At 35.7% G+C, this 23,372-nt stretch overlaps 2 protein-coding genes across 4 annotated transcripts; one reads left to right on the top strand and one right to left on the bottom strand.

Annotated features, from left to right (window-relative positions):
* Nucleotides 1–1,315: 1,315 nt before the first annotated feature.
* LOC18434425 (leucine-rich repeat protein 1) lies at nucleotides 1,316–4,832 on the top strand. The gene is made up of 7 exons (XM_006844495.4): nucleotides 1,316–1,409; nucleotides 1,576–1,708; nucleotides 1,971–2,042; nucleotides 3,561–3,704; nucleotides 3,991–4,062; nucleotides 4,152–4,223; nucleotides 4,579–4,832. The coding sequence occupies exons 1-7, from the start codon at nucleotides 1,343–1,345 to the stop codon at nucleotides 4,649–4,651; spliced, it is 633 nt and encodes a 210-aa protein (XP_006844558.1). The 5' UTR covers nucleotides 1,316–1,342; the 3' UTR covers nucleotides 4,652–4,832.
* A 2,757-nt stretch (nucleotides 4,833–7,589) lies between these two features.
* LOC18434426 (meiosis chromosome segregation family protein) lies at nucleotides 7,590–23,192 on the bottom strand. Of its 3 annotated transcripts, XM_011625238.3 has the most exons (6): nucleotides 22,992–23,192; nucleotides 20,351–22,077; nucleotides 19,773–20,024; nucleotides 14,209–14,289; nucleotides 10,977–11,654; nucleotides 7,590–7,871 (listed from the first exon to the last, which is right to left on the bottom strand). In XM_011625238.3, exons 2-6 carry the CDS (start codon nucleotides 21,560–21,562, stop codon nucleotides 7,815–7,817), a joined length of 2,280 nt encoding a protein of 759 aa, XP_011623540.1. In that variant the 5' UTR covers nucleotides 21,563–22,077; nucleotides 22,992–23,192; the 3' UTR covers nucleotides 7,590–7,814. The 3 variants fall into 3 exon arrangements, 2 of the variants coding, with proteins under 2 accessions (XP_011623540.1, XP_088726661.1); XM_088870535.1 differs by lacking the exon at nucleotides 22,992–23,192 and having other exon boundaries at nucleotides 19,642–20,024; nucleotides 20,351–20,709; XR_016058348.1 differs by lacking the exons at nucleotides 7,590–7,871; nucleotides 10,977–11,654 and having other exon boundaries at nucleotides 19,642–20,024.
* Nucleotides 23,193–23,372: the final 180 nt, after the last annotated feature.

Below are 23,372 nucleotides of genomic sequence, written 5' to 3'. Positions count from 1 at the left end.
ACCTCCAAATTTTATCATAACATGTAATTTTGATGTAAATTATTAGTATTCTCTCAAAATCTATTTTCATATCTAATTATAAAATTTTAAACTTCAAAAATGGTTAAAATCAAGTAGATCTATAAATATATGAAAATCTTGAAAATGAATGGTCTAGATAGTGTGTTGCAAGATGTATTATTTCTGATACTCAAAACCTTGTTTTTTTCATATTCATACATCTCGACGTCGAGATGGTCAATAAGAAGGTTATTCAATATTAAAATAACATTTTCTTATGGATTTTTGAGATGCAATTTTAATTCTACATTTTAGGGTTGCAACTTTATATAAACTTTTTCCCAAACTAAATTCTCCCAATTTTCTTTTTACATGTGTCCAAAATTAGTATAAGGGCTGTTATGTTCTTCATGACCCTATTTTAACCAGGCTCCTCTTCCTCTTATTGTTTTCTTTTGGACAATTACATATGTAATAATTTTGTATTTTTGGTATTAAGATGTAATCCAATTTTTCGCATAATTTATGAATGGGTTATTTTTTTTTTTCGTTATTTTTTTTATAGTTTTTCTCCAATCTAATATTTGCAACATCGAATTACTTTTTTATTTTGATTTTTTTATTGATACGATTGGTATTCAAACTTCAAAAAATTTGAAGCCTGGTGTGGTCCAATATTGAACAATGCTAAAGTGACCTTAATATATAAATTTACGGTGGTCAGATGTTAGAAATATCAGTCCACTCTTAATAGACCTCCAAACCATCAAACACCGGTGATTATAGATGATGATGATAATAATAATAATAATGATAATTTTAATAATAATTATAAAAATAATAAAATAAATAAATAAAATAAAAACAAAACAGATGTTTTAATATTGGATTAGAGGTAAAATTAAAAAATAAAAAATAGCCCGCGAAAAGTTGGACCATACCGTAAAAGTTACGGTATGTTGCCCAATTTTTTCTTGTCTTTTTGAAGCAGAAAATGATTTGCAACATTGAAAATGGTGAATTGTACGAATTTACCATTTTGTCTTGTTTCTTAGTTGCCCTGAGATCTCCACTAAATATCAAGATAATCTCAATTAAATATGGGCTTTTCAAAACGGAATTTTTTGGGTTCTGTTGGGTCCACTGATTCCATTTATTAAATTTACTGGTTGCAGGGAATGAGTCCATGAAACAGACCTGTCTGTTCCAAAGCTCTCAATTATCTCCCTTTTCTCTCTCTCTAGAAATCTGCTGGTGTTGGTCCACTTTGGCCTTTCTCTCTCTATAAATTGGCCAGTTTTCTGTGGACTTGCCTGTCAAAGGAGTCTTCCTAAGCTTAGCAATGGCTTTGAGTGTCCTCTTCTTCCTCTTTTGTGCTATCTTTTCATTTGTGAATGCCAATACTGAAGGTAACTGTAATTCTTTCAAGCTTTTCCCATGAATGTTTGTTTTTAACCAGAGGGCATGGAGGTTTTTGGCTTAATCAGAGGTTTTAGAACAGTTGGTTTCATGAACAAGATGGGTCTTTTCTCTCTTCTGATTTCTTTATTTGTTTCCTTTCTCTCTCTCTTGTAGGTGATGCTCTCTATGCACTAAGGAGAACGCTTCATGACCCTGCAAATGTGCTTCAAAGCTGGGACCCCACTTTAGTGAACCCTTGCACCTGGTTTCATGTCACTTGCAACAATGATAACAGAGTTACTAGACTGTAAATCTCTCTCTCTCTCTCATGACTCATGAGTATTGATTTCTCTTTCTTGGGGTTTCTAGTTTCTGGTTTCAGTTTTTCAAATTCTCTCTCTCTCTCTCTCTCTCTATATATATATATATATATATCTAACTTTAACCATGAGGCCTGTCTTATACGTTTTCAGTTTTTCTTTTCTTTGGGGGTTAGTATTTCAAATTCTCTCTCTTCAAAGTACAAACAACAATGGGCTTCTCGTGACCATGGTTATTTGGTGTTGCAGGGACCTTGGAAATGCACGACTGATTGGTACATTAGTACCTGAACTTGGCAGATTAGAGAGTCTGCAGTATTTGTAAGTTCACTCCATTAAATTTCATTTCCTTGGCCTTTTCTTTCTTTCATTCTGGCCTGCTCCGCTTCTTTCAGTTTTGTTTCTTGTCACACTTCATTTTATTCAAGCTTGACAATTATTTGTATTAATGAAGTATTTTTATAGTCCTCAAAATAGGACAGCACAAGCCCTTACAGGGGTGTCCTTAACTCTAAAAATGAATGAGTCTTTCAAAAGTCCCAGGCCTTAAAGGGGTGTCCTTAACTCTAAAAATGAGTAGGGGCTGTGCTGAGCAGGGTTCAAAAAGTTGGCCGAGTCGTTTCGAGTTCTTTGGCCTCCGCCTGGGGATTTTAAAAAAATTAAATATAGATATGGGAAACATGTTTATTTGTGTTTTCTATCACTTTGGTAATTAATACTTATTTTTATATTTTTTAATATTTTTTTTTAGAAAATTTCAAAACTACCCCCAGTCACATAATCATTTTTAAAAAAGCTTTCCTATATTTTTAACCACGATTAATTAATATTTGGAAAAAGTTTATATACAAGGTTGCAACCTTAAAATGTGGAACTACGGATGCACCTCAAAAATCCATCGGAAAAAGATTATTTTAATGTTGAAAAACCTTGTGATTGATCATCTCGACATCGAGATGTATGTCTATGAAAATAAAAAGATTTTGACTCTCAAAAATAGTGTATCTTACAACATATTATCTACACCGTCCATTTTCAAGATTTTCATATGTTTATAGATCTACTTGATTTTAACCAATTTTGGAATTTAAAATTTTATAATTAAATATAAAAATAGATTTTGAGATAATCCTAAGAACATTTTACATCAAAATTATATATTATGATAAAATTTGAAGGCTCACCTTAGTTGGATTGTTGAAGGTTGCAACCTTATGGAAACCACACCAATTATGTTACGTTAAATTTTACTTTGAATATGTTTTTTGGGAACTCTTTTTGTATTTTTTATTTTTTAATAGTTTTCAACTGCTGCATTACTCGGGCGGAGTTACTCGGACTTAGGAAAGTACTCCGCTGGGGCATGGACCAAGTAGTCGACCCAAGTCGACTTTTTTAACATTGGTGGTGAGTGCCTCCAACCTATAATGGGGAACCTTTCAAATATTCACCTTAAAGATGGATTTTGACCCAAAAAATTACACAGTAATAATCTGGACCACCACAAAGATTAATTGCTTTTGAACTGTTTGACACCATTTATTGAAAGGAAAATTTATCAAATTACCTATAAGAGATGAATTATTTGACATTGTAGTATTTCACCTTTTTGTAATTTTTTTCTTATCATGATCATGTGTCTTTTGTTAGATATTTTGAAATTAAATCAAAAGACATGAGTGCTGTCTTTTATATATGAATGTTCTTCGAGAGCCTTTCATCAACAAAAGAAATTCACCAAAATTATCTAGTTTAAAAATTTGAGCGCTTCATTTGCTTCTTTGTTATGAAAAGCCAAGATGATTTGTAAGAAATTAATGAAAATTTCCATCTTTACAGGGAGCTATACAAGAACAACTTGGTGGGGGAAATTCCAAAGGAGCTTGGACACTTGAGAAATCTGATCAGTTTGGATCTCTACCAAAACAACCTCACAGGCTCAATTCCTCCTTCTCTCAGCAAACTCCAATCTCTCAGATTCTTGTAAGAAATTTACGAAGCAATAATTTTTCTCAGGAACCCATTTCTTCTTTTCCTGTCGTGATCCACGGATTTTCCATATAATAGACACAGCAAAAAAAATAAAAAAAATAAAAATAAAAATAAAAAAAAAAAAAAAATATATATATATATATATATATATATATATATAATCAACATCGTATAGTCACCAACAACATAGCAAGTTCTGTTTGGACAATTACTACTACTATGAATGATGGATTCTCTTTCATGTTTATGATCAATGTCATGTTTGTATGCGTCATAGGCGGCTCAGTGGAAACAAACTTACAGGGAAGATACCAAAGGAACTAACCCAACTTGGCAATCTAAAGAGCTTGTAAGATCATGGCCTCCCGCATATTTATCCGAAAACTGGGTATTTACATTATTTGTGTGTTTTATGTATCGTGAACTCGATATCTACAGGGATTTATCACATAACAACTTATGTGGAACCATTCCAACTTCAGGCTCTTTCTCCAAGCTCTCATTGAAGAGGTACAAGGATTATATGCTTCATCTTAACCTGGTGACTCGACTTTCCAGAAATCTGTTTTAATGGAAATCATCTATCTTCATTTAATGTTTTAAGGATAAAATTCATCCAAAATTGAGTAGATATTCAAACATCCAATAGAAAAGGCAGAATTTTGGCAAAGTCGAATTCGACATATCTGCAGTTGAAACTTCTGTGACACAATAAATTGCAGTCTCTCTGGAACCAAAGCCGAGAAATTTCTTCTTTTTATTCTTGGCTTCAAATATATTAGCTGCAATTTTCAAATTCCTGTTATAGTTTCATTTTGTATCCTCGGTCATATGGTTACGCAACCTTTTCTTTATGGTTTTTCAGCTTTGAGAACAACCCGAGACTGCAAGGACCAGAGCTGATGGGATCAGTGGGTTATGACATGGGATGCAACTGAAACTAAAATGAGATGCAACCCGATCACATTGTATTTACAAATTATTGTGTATGGTTTGGGGTGTTTTATCTGTATAAGGGTATATCATTTGGCAGTCTTTGAATTATAACAATTCATGGTTTGGTGAGTTTGGCTTCCTTTGCTGTTGAAATATATAAAATAGAGGAGGTTACGAGTTGCACATTGTAGTCTCTTAACTCTTTCTTTGGATAGTTCAGTGGTCGGAATCGAACTTGAGATGTCGCATTGTTAATGTCAACTGCCTTAACTGAACTAGTTAACGGCTCATCTCATAAATTTGGAAGAGCGAACTTCCTAAAGCTCAATGCCATTGAACTGTATATGTCTCCTTTTTTTTGGCACTTCAGCTCATATCAGCAATGTGTAAAAGCCTATACCAAAAAGTTGCTATTGATTTGGTTTTTGGTCCAATAAAACCTAGCCAAAAATGGAGGAAAAAGAAGATACAGTGCCAAAATATCATTTCAAAACAGGTATTTAGTTCAGATTTGACCGAAGCAAACAAGGTTAACAAAACAAATGTACGAGTGTTTGCATGGGTAGGGGGAAAACCAGTTATACAAATTATAAACTCCTCAGAGAAACAGAGAATTTCAAATTATCAATTCACAATGTAAGCAACATTAATAGCCAATATCACAATGAGCGATGACTAGTTTGACAAAAACAAAAAAATAAAACAAATGTAAGGCAATTTCTAAAACTCCCTTTTAACAGTTTATTTAAAAAATGATAAACTATGAGTAATTCTTCACCTTCTTCAAGAAAATGAATTTTTTAATGTTATCTTAGAAAGATAATGCTTTTTTAAGTAATAATTCTTGAAGTTAAAAAAAAATTGCGTTTGTAACAATATTCAGTGCAAATATTATTACACCATCTCATGGTAAAACACACACACACTCTCTCTCTCTCTCTCTCTCTCTCTCTCTCTCTCTCTCTCTCTCTCTCTCTCCTGCTAAATTAACAAGACCTCTATCACTATCTTTATAATGGGAAAAACTACAAATTCAGATTTGAATCATCCGAACCAGACTGGATTCAATAGCAAACTGCTTTGGATTTTTTACAAAATTGGGAATCAGCCCGAAAGGTTATATCAGAGAACCAGGCGATCTTTTTTTTCTTTTTCCTTTTTCTTTTTTTCCAAGTTTTTTTTTATTGCCTTATGAGGCCCACGTCACAAAAATCTATGTTTTTTGGCCTCTCTCCGATCTATACGACAATTTTTCAATCAAAACTAAGAAATATATGTTTATACTCATCAATTTAAACTCTGAGCTCGACAGTACCTATCAACTTGTGGTTTTTATGAGGAAATTTCAATGTTTGTATTTTAATTTGGATTTTTTTAATTTATCATTTTTTTAAAAGTTCTTAGTGTTTTCATGCTTATCCATGGTTTTTGTTGAATTCATTATTATTTATAAGAAATTATTTTTTCATGATATATTTACTCGACATTCAATGCTTTTTAAATTTTGTCTCTCATATTTTCTTGTGTTATTTTTTGTCTAAATTATTCAATAATTTTTACTTATTTTTTTGTGATTTTCGGTAAATATTGCTGAATTTGCATGCTTAAAAAGGCTCTGTAGTTGAATTGCTATAGTTTTTTGTTATATTTCTATGTCCAAGATTTTTTTTTTTTTGATAATTACTGTATGTCCAAGTTCACCATGCTGCATCATAAAGAAAATCATGCATGGCATGGCAGTATGTATGTAATTATTGCAAAAAGACAATCAATGACAGAATAAATTGGTTTAAACCACACTTGACAAGGGCAACGGGAACTGGAGTCGTGGTGGTAGCACCCCCGCATCCTTGTAACAAATTGTGGTTTTCATTCTCACCACCAACACCACCCTACTAACACCTTTAAAAAAAAACTAACTTCTAATTTACTTAAAAAAGCCACTAACACTTTCAAAAAAGCTAACTCCCAATTTACTTTAAAAAGCTAACTCCTGATTTACTTTAAAAAACAAGTAAGGGCTGTCTTCCCTTAAAAAAAATAAATAAATAAAACCTGACAATGGCTTTAGGGTGTGATTACACCATGCGAGCATAAACCTCCAACACAAGGTAGCAAATGTTGACTATCATTTCAGCCGACAAGGTAAAACAGTGCTAGAGGATTAGAGAAGGTGATTGTCCGCCTGGGCAGGGATTGTCAGCCTATACAGCTAGTGAGAGTACATGATCAGCAAATATGTAAGTGAAAGGCTCGAAAAACAGAATAGACTAGACCCAAAAAGATATTGTTATAAGTTGTGAAACAAGATATAAGCACTTTTAACCTCGTAAAAGCATGACCCTTAATAAAGCAGAAAGCACCCACATAAAATGGAAGTTGGTAGCATACAAATAGTATGTATGCAATTTCAATTGTCCTTGCCCGATGGTTTGAGATGTATCATACTACCGCTCAAGTTGCAGAAACATCTCATCCATCCATCAGTGGGTACACACAGTTATGGTTTGAGATGTACCATACTACCGCTCGAGCTGCAGAAACATCTCATCCATCCATCAGTGGGTACACACGGTTGTGAGTGTATGCAATACATTTATTATAATATGAAAAAGTATACAATGAGGCTATTTACCTATTGTACAAAGTGGTCACAATTAATCTTGACCATTGGAAGTGAAATTGAGTGGCTGCATTTATTCCATTGATCAAGCTCAAAGTCCAAAGGAAATTTTCTTGAACAATATGACGTACTTCAGCTATCAAATTTCAAAATTTCAAATCAGACGGTTATAAGTAATTGTGACCTCTTGTACATCGTACAGGATCCCTTATAAAATATTTCATCTGTGTCGCAAATTTCCCAGACATACCTTGCAGAGCAAAAGATAACAAGACAAAAAACAAAACAAAAAACAAAAACATGGGGTAAGCAGACAATTGGATAGAAGATGATGGGATTGTGACTTTAATTTACGAAGATACAATGGCCACAGCAGAGTTGCCTCCAATGGGAAGTGCTTTGCTTGCCCATGAATGGAGGGTTATAATCACTAAATTTCCAATGGACTCAATTTACAGGGGAAGTGAGATGCCCTTTCCAAGCAAGATAAGCCATCTCTATGTACAATCAACTTTCATCAGGTATTCGAGCTGAGCTCGCCATCAATTACTGATGTCGAAGTACTTTGGGTCTGCTGGAAAATGGTGTTCCACATGTAACTGCCACAAAGGCCAACAATATCTCAGAAAACCCAACCAGGAAAATTGCAAAATGAGCACCATGTCCGATTTCACATTATAATGGTAAAAGAGAGAACAAGGGGGACAGATTTGCATAATTATCAACATGATGTGAAAGATGTTCAAGAATGAGCTCAATTAGTTCACTCAACACGTAGCTTCTCTAGAAAACAATAAATGAATTCTAAAGTCAACCAGATATAGAACCAAACACTTTTCCATCGTTAATGCCACCAGTGTCATAAGTTTCTATTGCAGATGTTGCTAGCAAGTAGTCAGATCACAATACCTTATGCAAAGGGTGTATTTCTTAACTGGATAAGACCATCCCATACGTTGTTACTCTTCATTCTAAATCCATTATATAGCTTGCAGACTACTATATCTCGTATGACAACAAATTATCAATTCATCGTTATACTCACGTTCTCCAAAAAAAAAAAAATCATCGTTATATTTATTCATTTAGTACAACAGGAGACTTTAAACAGGATATGGATTGAACCCCTCATCAAAGAATTCATCAACAATATATTGCAAATCTTACATTCTCCTTAGTGGCACCATATTATTCTCTACTTGAGCACATAAACTATGATCCCTCTGGACCATAGTTACTTCTACTCACTTGGTCAGAAGACCTAATGGGGAGAATTTTTTCAATCTGCAATTTTGGGAAACACTTAAGAATTAATAGATGATTATTCTCAAAAAAAAATAAAATTTGAGTTTTCTAACCCTTATATCTCACCATCTAAAAATTGGATGGTCTCTATTCAATCTCAAGAGATTATTTTTTTAAGTGTATAGAGGGTACAATTAAGAAAAAAAAATATATTGAGGTTAACCTATGGATTGAAGAGGTTATATCCCCAAAATTTGGGGCCCTAAAATTAATTCTAGGTGGGGTTTTACATAAGGGAGTAAATGGGAATTGTACTCCCGAGGGAGCAGAATATCTTTTGGCTTTCTTCTTAGTGGCACTAAGGAAATGGTAGTTCCGTTTTCAGTACTTGAGAAAACCTAGTAATCTATAGAATAAAGAAATTATAGAAGTCTCTAAACTAGATCACGAGAAATGATCACGATATGTAGTCTGAACATCAATGGGGAATATCTGAATAGCGGTAGTGCATAGGGCAGCCTTCTGAAATGTGGAGTAGTGTGCCCTGCTTTCTGCATATCGTCAAATGTATAAGCCAATCTGATCTCCACATCAAAATGTCTAGAAAACGTTATCCAAAACTTGGCTGGTTACATAGGAGAGGAAAATCTCTAGATCATATACTCGGTACTCTGATTAAAGTTTCACGGCCCAATATTCATGTGGATCTATTCTATCACCAGTTAATGAGACACAAAACAGTGGGTGCAAAAGATAAGAGCAAACTAATAACATTCTTTCTGAATAGCCTATCAGAGCTTGCTCAAAACTGAACATTTAATAATGCTGCAAAAATTAGGGGTCAGTCAAGGGTATGGGTCTAAGAGCATGGGCAATTATGATGAAATTATGATACTTTGTCATGTTCATCCAGGTGATGGCATATGCCTTTACTTAAGCAAGGACTGAAGATCAAAAAATACATTTTTTTCATCCCATATTGCAAATGAAAGCAATGGATCAAATGTTGTCAAATTGATGATCAAAGAGCTGTCGACTTTCCTTGTAAGCTTTCTGCTATTTCTAGTGAAAATCTAGATTTGATTGGCTCCTCCATGCTATTCCTGTGAAGTTATTCATTGAGGAACTATGTACAGTTTTCCTAGTACAGTTAATGCCATTCCGGTCAGATTTTTTTCCTAGTACAGTTTTCCTGTCAGGTTCATGGCAGACCTAGTGAACTGATAAAATTTCTGCCCAACGCGTACATGGCCACATGTGCACATTGAATCTTCAAACCCACTGGTACATGATAGAACAAGACAAACATGGAGGAACCAATCAAATCCAGATTTTTTTCCTAGCACAGTTTTTTTTTCTTTTTCTTTTTTTTTATTGGTAACAAACAGCATTCATTCATAAACTGGAATATGGAAAAATAAGAAACATCAAGCTAGCATGCAGAAAGACTATAAAGCTTGGCTAGAGGAAAGGAATCACCAATAAAGAGTGAGTATCAAAGCTCTCTTTTAGCAAGTGTGTGTGGAACTGTATTTGCATGTCAAAAGACACAAGTAATGGTTATAAAGTGGCAGAGGCATAACATGATGTATAACTGTGGAGCTTGAAAGAAAAGGAAAGAGCAGCCCAGCTCGCAATGATATCCAATCCCCTAATGCCCCAAAACTCTTTCTTGGTAGTGTTCCACGAGGCAACCATGTCTCGAACTGAATCCTTGACGCCAAATATACAAGCTTTCCTAATGAATATGCAGAGCTTGCATTCATTGTAGATGCACCAGAGCGCAGCATGAACAACCAATTCCAAGGTGTACACTCGTTAAGAAAACAAGTATGAAAGAAGCTCTCAATGTGAATGCACCTTGGCCTAGTCAACATTGAAAGGCACCAACAGGAAAGACCAAACCTCACCAACAAAGTGACAGTGGAGAAGAAGATGACTAGCAGATTTTGACACCATCCCGAACATCATTCAGACAAACAGAAATCAACAAATCAAGGTGGATGGATCCACCGTTAGAGACTTATCTAAGCATGAGTTACATATCAATTAAAAGAAAGAAAGCCCTACATCCAATATGATTATTTCTTCTGAATAAATTGACTATCAATGGAATCTTTCTTGCTCAACCAATCACACTTTCAATCACTACCATACAATCTTCACCTTTTGGTGAATTATTTTAATCAAATCCTTTCTTCTAAACAAATTGAATATCAATGGAACATTTCTTGCTCAACGTATTACACTTCAATTACTACCAGTCTTCACCTCTCAGTGAATTATTTTAGACAGAACCCCGTGTGCAGTTTTGAGGATTATTTTCAGAAACTCAAATTATGAACAATTTTAATATGCACCAAGCCACAAACTGGTGTAAGAAAGACATTCACTATATATTTTTCTTTTCTAGAAAAGTTATTCAATTAAATAATATATATATATATATAACAGCATACCTTGCCCTCATCAGCATCCGAATGACGCTGAGGAAACACAACCCTCAAATCGTTGTACAAGTAGAACCTCCGTTCAACTTCACTATCCAAACCATTTATAAGGGGCTCAGATGAGAAAGGACTGGGCTTGCATCTCTGCACTGATCTCAAACACTTTTTCATCTTAGGGCAAAGGAAACGAAGATGGAGGGCATATCGAAGAACACCAGACACAGTAGTATTATCATTGACCCTTGAGGAACTATGTACAATTCTCCTGTCAGGTTCATGGCATATGTCCATTTGAGTATCACCCTTTATTGGGGGTTTACTATTTACATTTTCCGCAACCGCAGAGGGACCAAATCCATTTAGCCCCTCCATACCATTGCTCGGTATATGGAGTACTGGGTTTGCATCTCTTTTACTTTCTGCCAGGTCAGTAATGTCAAATTGTGGAGCATCAGCTGAATATAAAGACCCGCTGAAATTAGAGTTTTCATTCCCCACACGTTGACAACTCTGGTGCACATGAACACTGTTCGAATTGCTGATTCCCCTGCCAGGTTCTATAGGGGAACTCACTGGAGCTGAAGAAGCCATTGCAATGTTTTTACCATCCATACTCCGATTCCGTTCTTTAACCATCAACGAGGGTGAACTTGTTGAGGCAATTGTGCCCTTTTGACGCATAAATGTCTGTTTTCATTCAATGCACAAGACAGAGATAAGTAATGACCTTTTCTGGTACTATATAGAATGAGAAAATATATCATACTAGCAGTTTAGAAAATAAGGGTGTAGCATACGCATCCAATATGGTAAGTTCTCAAGACAGACAGTACAAATGAACAGTAGCTCCTGATGCACCTCATCTTAGGAAAGATGGTTCATTTCTACTGTCAATCATTGGCAACTGATGTGCACTTTCTAGACTGCATGTGGTATTATCATAACCAATATGTGCATGATGTAGTTTCTCCACACATAGATTACTTATGTGGCAATACAATATTTCCATAGGCCATAGCAAAAGAGAGAATGAAATAGGCTTTGATAATCTTATCAAGATTCATTAAGAAACAACCACCAAGGCATGAAATCAGTTATACTCTAAATGAGACGTTATAACTTGGCTTTGTTCATTCATTGACCTACAATTAGATTGGCACAAGACACTTCAAGATAAATGGAAACTCCTCCTGGTAATTAAGATCTAAATAAAATGATGCATGGAAGTACAAAACTTGAATTGTTTGCTACATGAGAACCCATTCATGCTTATTGAATAACCCAGAGGATGCTGCAACAAATTACAGGCTACATATGGGCATGGATGAAGGTGAAGAGTGTCCTTTTTTCTATGAGATGAAAGTGTCATGCGCGGAACATAATAACGCTCATCAATCATAGGACTTGAATGAACAACAATTGATACTCTTATTATTCACAGAGTGCAAGTTGTACAAGTTAATTTTTGGGTAACTCCACTTTTTTCTCTAATGAGGCAAGTCCACTCAGACCCACCCAAATCACTTCAGCATAGTACCCAGTACAGGCCAGAACCATCTTCCACACCCCCCTACCATCCCCACCAAAAGAAAAAAAAAACTCACGACAGGGGCTAGTACACACTTGCTCGCCCGAGGTACCATAGTAACCCAGGCAAGTCATCAGAGACTACACTACTTTCTCACAGGATCCCCGAGCCTGTCAAGATTAACCGAGTCCAACAAAATTTTCAATGTAAAATGGGGGCGGGAAACCAAACCCCCTTTTTGCTAACTTCTACGCTGACCAATTATCATATTGAACTCAGGTTCAATGTTTAGAGTCATTATTGCATGATCTATGAATTGAATAGATCAAATTCAAGATAAATAAATAAATTTCTTGGATTTGAGAGATTGAAATTTTCAAATTAGGATTTGTCTGAAGGTCGAAAACTTATGATTTCTTCACAGCCGTACTCTTCACAACCGTACCTTGAATCTTGGTTGAAATCTGTTACCTAAGCCTATTTTGGAGTTCTTTTTTGAATCATTCGATTATTTATCACCAAAAAAATACTCAAAATCTTGGATTTGTGAGATTTTGAAATCAAAACACTAGTTTCCAAAAAACTTTATCCTTTTTTTATAATGAAATACTATGTAAGTCAATCATATCAACCTTTATCACTTTCCATTTTGTATATATGTCCTATGATTTTTTTCTTTTTCTTTTTCTTTTTTTAATTCTTTCTGGTTTTTCCAAAAAATTTGGGATCTTATGGCAACTCTCCCATTTCAGTCTAAGAAGGGTGAGGACCTTAAACTTTCCTTTAACCCATCTCAAGCCCAGGTAAAAGAGGTGAGTTGTGTTAGATAGGTAGCCAACGTAAAACTTTGCCAAAACATTCTACGAATCCTGAATTTACTTATCTTCTTATGCTAGGGTGTTCCCCATAAGAAATGCGTTGAAAAAAGACATGTGGACTTACGGCCTCATTGAGGGTATAATCCTTTAATGGTGAACCAGGATTCATGTAGCCGACCCCAAATAATTGGAAACGGCTATGACGATGATGATGGCAACTGTCCCATTCCTAACAGTTACATTCTTGCTATAAGCGATTTTCTTGTCTTCTAAATAGACCACTAAATATCCCTTACAAAAATATATTTTCTCAGTCTATTTTGAGAAATCGGAACATTAAGTTTTGCTTTCCTCTGTATTCACATTCACAAGGCACAAAACAAACAATATATAAATAAATAAATACGGTAAGAGAACACTCAAGAAGCCTGTAGTGTATGGCGTAAAAACAAGATGATGCACCAACTTGATACTTTGGCATTATAAATCACAAATCACAAAGAAGAGATTCCGATTTTGGTTCCTTGTATTTTTTAGGGAAGATTGAATTAAGTAGCTAAAAAGTTTCAAATCACATTCACCGAACATATGACATTGATAGACTATCATCATCATTCGAGCCTTATCCCAATTACATAGATAACACAAATCTATAATATATCATTTACCCTAAGCAATTGTACCAGTCCCAATGTTTTGCTCCCTTCTGTTAAGTGCAGTGCCACAGTTTGCACCTCAGTCACTAGTTCCAACAAATTTTTAGTCTTGTTGTTGTCAACTTTCTTATTGCTAGCTAGACCTCTATATATCTTTTTTTTCTTTTTTCGAAAATATATCCTTTGGAATAATATAGTTTCTTAGTTAATTATGAAAATCAAGTTCAGTTTAGGAATACCTTGGTACCGGCTGGCATGTCACTCAAATCATAGTTACAGAAAAAGGTGTGGAGAGGAGTCATTTCTGGATTGCTAAGGACCTGCAAATATCATTAAAGCATGTCAAAAATGTCATCATGGCAATTAGATGAGGTATAAGGTCAAGCATCATATTCACCTCATCCATTAGGTTGAAAAGGGAATCCCCAACTTATCTTGAAACGAAAAAGAAAAAAGCAAAAAGTTGTCTCTATGATATTCCTTACATGGTCCAAGTTGAACCTCAAGTGGATGTTAGTGGTAAGTTGCAGAACCAAGATTTGATGCAACTACATAAATACATCGCACTCAAATAAAATCTCAAAAAATGATCACGTGTAATGTTTTCGTAGACCATAAAACCAATATGTAACTGAATTTGCCTACATGTACAAATGAAAAAAAATTCAAGTCACAGTCCCAAAGAAACCACAATTTTTTATGTGAATATACATAGAAGGAATGTCATGATTAAAGCATTGTTTTAAAATGCAGCTGCATCACCGTGTTATGTGTATGCGCCAGGAGGCGCATCACAAAACAGCGCATATGTGCTTTAGTAAGATGCACCCGCATATGCCGCAGCCCACCGCATATGCCCCGCATCAGCGTGAGGAAAAAAAATCCAAATAAGGGGGTATTTAGTTAATTCTCCCCCTAAAAAGGAAGAGGGGGGGCAGGGGGGGGGGGGGGGATGAAACCCCCCAAAACAGTAACAACAGCCATTTTCGTGGCTTTTCCTTCATCAAATCGATTAAAAAAATTAATGGTAGAAATCTTTTGATATTGAACTAGCTGCAGGGGCTAATGAAGAAGTACGACCTAACACTAGAACATAAAACAGTAAAAGCTCAGTTCAGTCGCATGTTAGTTCTAGAGGTCGAGGAGGAGGAAACCAAGGAAGAAGAAGAATATGTAGAGGCCACCGAGGATGATATTGATGATGATGATCCACATCAATGTTTCAAAAAACACTAGGCAGCCCTTAGGTGGCTGGCTTGGCACCCAGGCAAACGCGCAGAACCTCAGGCGCCCTGTGGTACAAAATTTTTAGATATATACATATATGTGCTGTCCAAACGCACATATATGCTATATGTGTCAACTTTGTAATTTATTGCATTTGAAAATATTGTAACACACTTTTTTATATACAACCATATGACATATCACATCTTGAGAATAAACTTGTTCAAATTTTCAAAATTCAAACCATACAAAATTTAAAAAAATTTAAAAGGCTAATAGGCTATGTCTTAATAATAGTCTCCAACTCTCCATAATCCATAATAACATGGACTCCAAGTCTCCAACTCTTCAACATACTTACAAAAGTATAAAACCAAATAACAAAATATAGTCCAAAAAGGCAGAAAGTCCAACATCCAAATGTCTAAGAGATTGAGGGCCCAAGGAAGTGTTCTTTTAACTTTAGGGGGGTGAAAATAACCCACATAACCTAGTTAAACCTTTGAGGACGTTAAAATTACCACTTTGCCCTTTTGGGCATCTTTAAAAATCGAAAAAAAGCCACGTTCCTGAGCACCCGCCTAGGTGCCCGCCTGGCCCCACCTAAGAGCCCGCCCAGAATAGGGTGCCCAGGTCTAGGCATGCAGTCAGAGGTGTCTTGGGCACCTAGGCGCCGGGCGAACCTTTTTTGAAACCTTGATGCACATGGAGAGTCTCTAGATAACTTGCCTAATAAATATTTGAGATTTAGACTTGAGAACTTGAGAAATGATGATGATTTGTCTTGACTTTAAACTCTTTTTTTGTTTTTTAAAAAGTACTTTTAAACTCTTCAATCTTCATATAAATTTTAGTTTGTAACTTTAAAGTTTGCAATTGCAATATGCTTTTTTAATGTTTATGAATTATGATAATATGATGTCTTCTAAGTTCTATTGTTTTCTATAAAGTTAGTTTTAAGTTTCTCGTTTCTACTTTCTAACGTCTTCTATGATCTATCAGGGGATAGTCGGTACAGAATCTCTGACAACTGATACTTTTGGAGTTAATAAATAAACTAAATACCTACTATCACATAAATCATCTCCATATGTTTTTTCTATACATTAAACTATTTTTTGAGATGTTTAGAATTTTTTATATTTATTGATCGCATCGGGATGATGCACCCACATCGAGCCGCATCGCCCCGCCCCCCGATCGCATTCCGCACTTTAAAACACTGGATTAAAGTACCAAATGCAATGGACATGAAAGGAGCCCATTGGCCCTTGTGAGCTTCATTATTCCACTCAGTTCACATATGCATGTGTCTCATATTCTGTGAGGATTTTTGTTTTTTTTTGGGAAACTGGTTACATTAATATTCTGTGAGAATGTTTGTTGTCAATTACAGAATTCATCAGCATTTGGACACCAAAGTTAGCGAAAGCATTGGCACTGAAGTCAGCCACTGATATAACTTGGTCAGAGACCCGCACTAGTAAGCTACCCCAAGATTCTGTTATATGTTTGTTCTCATCTAAAAATACATGGTCTACCTATACTTCTTCATGGTCAGGAATATAACAAAGTAAGAACATTACTCGAGTTTGAACGTAAAAGGCCCTTTGGCCTTATTTCATGATTAATGGGATGCAGCATGCATGATCTAACATAAGTATAATAACACCATGGGTAATAGACAGAAAGCACACAATACATCTAACTCAACATAGATACCACAGACAACATGGATAAGTCATTAGGACCTAGGAAATGCAACCAATCAAAAAATGAAAAAATAAATGAATAAATGCTAGACATTGGGTCTAGATTCTTAATATGGACATGGACAATGAGACTTCCAGTTGTACACATCAATTGTACAGCATTGGTTTAAATACACAAATTGAAACCTAAGCAAAAGAATAAATCAAATACAAAAGTGCGACATAAGGCTCCCAGATTCATGACACATAATCAAAAGATGACAAATTATTGCGATATGCAATTTCAAGTGCCATAAAGAAGCATGGTATCAAATGTGCACACTGACTGGCTGTAGTTTCAACTTTCTGAATTACAAGAGAACATATCTAAATGGACAAGCTATAAAAATAATTAAATAAGTCATTGGGCCTACATATAAACCTAATTTTATACTGTTGGTACTTGGTGCAAATCTAAAAAGTGATTTAGGTTATGTGAGATCACTCCCAAATGATCTCTAAAATAAATGTGAAGGAATCATCTACCACATTTTATACAAAGAAGCAATGTTGATCTTCTACCAGAAATCAAATGAGCTTCTAAAAGCTCCATACTATCATGTACTGGAAGAACACAGAAGTTTTCTGATACAAACCATAACAAAGGAGGAGTTTTGAAAGGTTAAGATTCAGTATACTTAGGTGCCTTTTCTCTAATGCCAAAATCCATAATCAAAGTACCTAAGTCAGTTTGTATTTTGGTGTCGCACCATATTACTGCCACCACCAAATCATACCTCACAAGTGGAAAATGCACAAGACACTATAAAGATTCAAATCTGGGCATTCTTTTCAGATCAAAAGAGCCAAGAAGATAAATGATCCAATGGTCAACGGATTGTTTCCAAGTGAGGAATATTTGGTTCAAGAACACGAAGTTCTTCACCAGTAACTGCCAGAAGACTCAGCTGTCAGTACTAACCCAGAGTAGGACAAAGTAAAAAAACTGCCCAAAAGCTCAAAACTAAAGTTTGTTGACATTTACTTCATGTTAACGACCACTATATCGCTAATCAAAAACAAAAGCGGATTCTTGGTGGAAAATTAGGGGTGCAATTGCAAGAGTCCCTTCACATAAGAGGTTTCTTTCTACGGCATCAGTGCACCATTGCCCCTCTCAATCAAACATCAAGATACCCTACCTTCCCATAGTTAATTGAGTCTGACCCATTATCATGGATCTAAAAACCAGTAGATCCCTTATATATTGAATGAAAACAATGCTTCAAAAATCCGTTTTAGAAACAAAAATTTCAATAGAAGTCAAAGCTAAAGGAGATAATATCTTTGGCGGCAGCACACAAGTTGGGATTATTACAATGTACCTTGTTACCTTGTTTTATAACAATCTAAAGAAATAACTACCATAGTCGGTCCTTGGAGGCACAGGATGGGTGTTAACCTAAGAGCAATAGTTTGTTTCCTAATATCTCCAGATATGGTGTACACCAAGAAAAGGTATGACAATGCAAGTAATCAATGACTCAGGCAAAGAAAAGGCATGATATTGAAAGCAACTAGCCAAAAAGACAGGCAAATACTTACATAGACAACGACACAGGTTCATGGATCAGTTACTGGTATACTGGCAATCCAATCTCCAAGAAACATTATTTGTAGTTTTCCTTAGTCAATATCCAATTCAAATCCAGCATTTCCTATAGGTGTTGGGTGTCTGTGATGCTTTGGAGGCTGAAGCATATGCATTAGGCCCGCTGTTTCTTTTCTGGTATGCTGGACGTCACAGGTGACACATCTAATGTCATTAGATGGGCAAGCCAAGCGGCTATATTCATAGAGGTATCATAGTTGTGCCTATCTCACTCCGTTACCTTCTGGCATGCTCTCCAAGATGTAAACAATATTGTGAACACTCTAGCAAGAGGAATTATGATCCTCACCTTGTATAAGCAACTCCTTTCTGCTTATTCGGCTTTATGTTATTATGTATGTTAGCTATTAATATAGCATCAACAATGTTCTCTAAAACTGTTTTATGACTAATGAATGAATGCTGTTGGCAATCCACAAGGAATTCCAATTCCAAGTAGAATGATGTGTATTTGTTAATATGGTTCCAGCCACCTCTTCTTTGTTAAAACTATGACCTGCAATCTTTTCTCTTTTTTTTAATTCTTTTTTAGGTAAGTAAAAGGTGCATTAATATAATAAATTATTTACAAAGTAAAACAGACATGATAGAGGCAGTAAATCTACAAAAAGAAAAGAACAAATCCAGATCAACATGGAAATGTTTGAAGAAAAATGAGTTGATGACATGATCTATGATTTATATGTAATTGATAAAAGAAATTGTGATTTACATGATAATGAAGTTGTACTACTCATCAGGATTGCTTAAGTGATGATAAAGGTTTGACAAGAACCTCATGCCAATGAAAAGCAAGGAAAACAAAATTTGAAAGACATGCAAACTTTGGCAACATATATAGATGATAGTGTGCCCCAGGTTAGAAGATATCCTGATCATGATTCAGAAGTTCTCTTTGTTTTCCCTTGACAAGATGGAGAAATACTCTAGAAAGTAGAAAAGCATGTCTCCAATGGACTCCAATTTTGTCAAGTGTTAACTAATAACAAGAAGAGGGGATTCACTAAGAAAAAACACCTATTTAGAATGAGATGAAAAAATAACCTCAAAATGGGTTAGAAGAGTTTTAAGAAGGGAAATACCAATCCTGTCAGAAAAACATGCCAAATTAATTGAACAATCTGCTCCATATGTTGCAAATATCCTTAAGAACAAGCTAATGGCCTAACTCTCTTCATGGTCTCTCATATTTAGAGCTTAAGAAACCCAGTACCAGCTGTATTCGCCCTTTCATGGGAATTCGCAAATGACTCTTGTTTGATCTAGAATCTTCATTGCTAAGACTTCTCTTCAGCTTTGGGCCTCTACAGTTGTTTGCTGAAAGATTCCCTGCAAGGTCTATCGATGCATAATATAACAAGTAGCTGTCACCATCCACGCTAGTCACTGAAAATGGAAGCTTCTGAGATGGGGGAGAAAAGCTCCCTCCAGTTACATTCAGAATCGCAAGAAACCCATCTATTCTCTGCATATATGAACAAATCAGCATGAAAAGGATGAGAAGAATAACATAGTACGCCAAAAGGAGAAGTATAGCATAAACATGTGGACAATGGGAAAATCATAACCATTAGGTGCCCAACATCCATTATTCCAATGGACAGTGATGGCAACCAACAGAACATGACATGAACGTCACCGTCGCTCCCTCCCTCCCTCCCCAATGGCCAATGACTTACCATAATTCATAGGACTATAGTATACTGTTTGCATATCTGAAATAAGCAGTATATATCATGCAGATGACAAGAATAATAGATGGAAATGATTTTCTGAGAAATAAAGACTAACCTGACGAGCTTTACTGGAAGAGAATCGACCAGACAAGAGAGATTCCTCGAAGGAACCAACCAAAGACCTCCGAACAGGAAGCACACTGAAACTCCTACCCAATTTTCCACATGTTTGAGGTGAAGACTCAGATTCATGGCCCCAATGCCTGCTAACCCGAGCACAATTTTCAGGAGTAGGACATGAATCCTTCTGCAATATGCCAAATTCCTGAAATGATTTTCTTGTAACCCCAAACTCATCATCAGGGATAAATAAACTGTCCAAGAGCCTTCCATCGACTGAACCATCAAGGCTCTTTGACGTTAGATAATCATCCTCTATTACATCAGCAACATCTTTATAAACCTGGCCTGCAATTTTCAGTCTCTCAGACCATTTAGGACCAAGAGGAGATAGAGAGAGAGGAGGCGAGGCAGCCTGGCTGCAAGATATAGCCATTGCCCCATTCCTTGAACTTACCTTGATTTCCTCCTGATAATTAGAGATTGTGACACTCTTAGTTTCAAGCAAAGGACCATCAGTGAAGAGAAGTGAGGATCTACTTGTATTGTTATCGCATGTGAGGTTCCATTTGTGATCTCTAAGTGTTGACCAAAGTGGGGTGTTGGGATGGTTAACTCCATTGCTAAGATTGGCCTTCTTACAATCCTGGCTCAAGCTACTGATGAACTTCCTATCAGGTGTTTTTAATGTTTCCGCTCCAATAATGTCTAACTTATCACCCTCAAAAGTATCCGGACTTGATAACATAGCATTGAGAGGGGACAACATTCGTTTCCTGACTTGTGAACCAAATAAATTGGATAAATTATCTGAGTTCCCATTTGCCGAAGAGCAATTTGTTTTATTGAGGAAGCTTCTGTCTGATCCCCTATTGTCAAAACCCACGATTCTTGAAGCGGGCAATTGGATACTTTGCTTCCCTTTAAGTCCCACTTTCCTCCCAACCATGTGGGGAGCACCAATAAAAGAGCTCTTGGATACAGCAAACCCGTCTGTTCCTTTTGGTAATTCTAAAGTGGGTTTTCTTGGAAAGTCTCCAAATGAAGAGCAGGGAAAACCTTGACTTTGCCCAAATAACCCCACCATCCTATCATCATTATGTCTTTGATTCAATCCATCCAAATCGCAGGTACTTATACCTCCATACTGTGATGGTATCACAACTTCATCAGATTTTTCATCAGAACATGCTCTAGGCAAGCCCATCTTTTAGAAACTCCCTTACGCTAATTTCTTTCCTTATGTATAATATGCTTATGGGAGTGAGATGATCAATATAAATCTTAAATCAGTATATTGGGACTATTATGATTGTCACATTGCATATTACCAAATAAATGATGCCATAAAGCAGGAAACTTTCTCACCCCAATCCCATTTCAAGTAAATAAAAAGATAGAATTACTTAAGATCTGAGACTAACTAATGCAAAACGAATAAAGCTTAACAAGACAAATGCAAGTAAACCATCGAAGAAATTCCTCAAATGATCAGGCCTGATCAATAATTAAACATTATTTGGGTACCATCACGACATGGGAATGCTTCCATTCACTCTATCCCTTAATCGCCCAGGTGTGAAACCTCTCATGGCCAAGGAAAAACCAAACATTGACACAAGACTTCCAGAGGAAAGCTTCTTATTGGCAAACCAGGAAGAGGGGAGGCACGAATGCTGCATATTAGGCTAAAGATCCTTCTTCAGTGGCTTGATTTCAGTTCTGTTTAGAAGGGCCAATCAACAAAAATTAATCAACCATGAAAGAGATCCAGAAGAGCAATTCTAAGAAAAATATATATATAAATTCTATCCCAAAGCTTACATCAGTCAACTGCAAAACTTGTATAGATAAACAAATGATGGAAAAAAAAATTAAAATTGAGAAAAACCCAAAAAAGCTTCCCCCACAACCCACCCCCCACCCCCCCCCCCTTCCCAAAATAATATATATTGTCCCTACAGAATCAAAATGGATTTTAACTTTGAACATATGTCTTATTTAAGAACGCCAATCACATTTTTTTATCAACATAAAAAGGGGTGGCCGGGGCCATTCATGAAGTAAATAAACCAACCAGCTTCATATGCAAAATGCTTATACAGAAATGCAACTAAATTATTCACATGCCGACAGATTATTGAAATTCAAAATAAATAGGTAAAAAAGTATATCAATTGAAATTTAGAAAAACCCATCGCATAAAGACAGACAATTAACAGAAGATTTAAAGGCATGCTTTTGACCAGATTGCATAAGGTTTACCAAAACTGAACAAGAGAATCAAATCAATTATAGAGCGCCCAACAAGGTCATTGGATCAATGAGCACAACGATCGCCAAAACAACCACTGTGAAATAAAATTTCAAAAAAAAAAGGCACATTTTTAAACCAAAAGTGCCAAACCAAACGAAAAAGGAAAACGCTTTCTTCTAACGCACACATTCATTGATTTCCAACTAATCATCCCATTTCCTTACCAACCATGGAAACCAAGCAACCTCACGACAAGAGTTACACAAAATGAAACAAAAAAAATCTCAAAAAATGTAAGATACAAGGCAAAAATGAACCAAAATTAATTAGCTATTTGAATATGACCCCTGAAATTTCTGATAAAAGATATGAAAAATACCAGAAACAGATCGGAAAATGCTTCACCAGAGGATCAACCATGAACGTTATGGCGATCAACAGGCGCTAATAAGCCCTAATACCCTCTTCTTGTTCTTCTTCTCCTTCAAAGAAGAGGATAATGGCTATATATTCCCTTACAGTCAATTTTTTATATGTACCCTTATTTTATTTTATATATTTCTGCCCGCTTTTTAATCACGCCCGTAATCGCCTAACATGCCAGTTGCTGGTTTGAGAGAGAGAGTCATGCACCCGTTCTAAATTAGAGAGAGAGATTCACGCACCCGGTTTGAATTACAGACAGAGACAGAGAGTCCTATGCATTCGGTTTGGAGAGAGACTTTTGCACTCGGTTTAAACGTAAAAAGGAAAAAAAACA

The sequence above is a fragment of the Amborella trichopoda genome, chromosome 6 (assembly GCF_054954075.1).
Source record: "Amborella trichopoda isolate Santa Cruz 75 chromosome 6, AtrichopodaSantaCruz75HAP2 v2.0, whole genome shotgun sequence".
Taxonomy (NCBI): domain Eukaryota; kingdom Viridiplantae; phylum Streptophyta; class Magnoliopsida; order Amborellales; family Amborellaceae; genus Amborella; species Amborella trichopoda.
The sequence above is the reverse complement of the archived record's forward strand: the minus strand, read 5'-3'. Positions and strand labels throughout refer to the sequence as shown.

Excerpts from the sequence above, each read along its gene's own strand:
- LOC18434425 (XM_006844495.4), top strand. The coding sequence starts at position 1,343 with ATGGCTTTGAGTGTCCTCTTCTTCCTCTTTTGTGCTATCTTTTCATTT. Across the intron at positions 1,709-1,970 it reads GATAACAGAGTTACTAGACT|GGACCTTGGAAATGCACGAC; the intron begins GTAAATCTCTCT and ends TTGGTGTTGCAG. Across the intron at positions 4,224-4,578 it reads TCCAAGCTCTCATTGAAGAG|CTTTGAGAACAACCCGAGAC; the intron begins GTACAAGGATTA and ends ATGGTTTTTCAG.
- LOC18434426 (XM_011625238.3), bottom strand. The coding sequence starts at position 21,562 with ATGGGCTTGCCTAGAGCATGTTCTGATGAAAAATCTGATGAAGTTGTG. Across the intron at positions 14,290-19,772 it reads TGAAAGGGCGAATACAGCTG|GTCCTTAGCAATCCAGAAAT; the intron begins GTACTGGGTTTC and ends TGATATTTGCAG. Across the intron at positions 11,655-14,208 it reads ACATGCCAGCCGGTACCAAG|ACATTTATGCGTCAAAAGGG; the intron begins GTATTCCTAAAC and ends GAATGAAAACAG.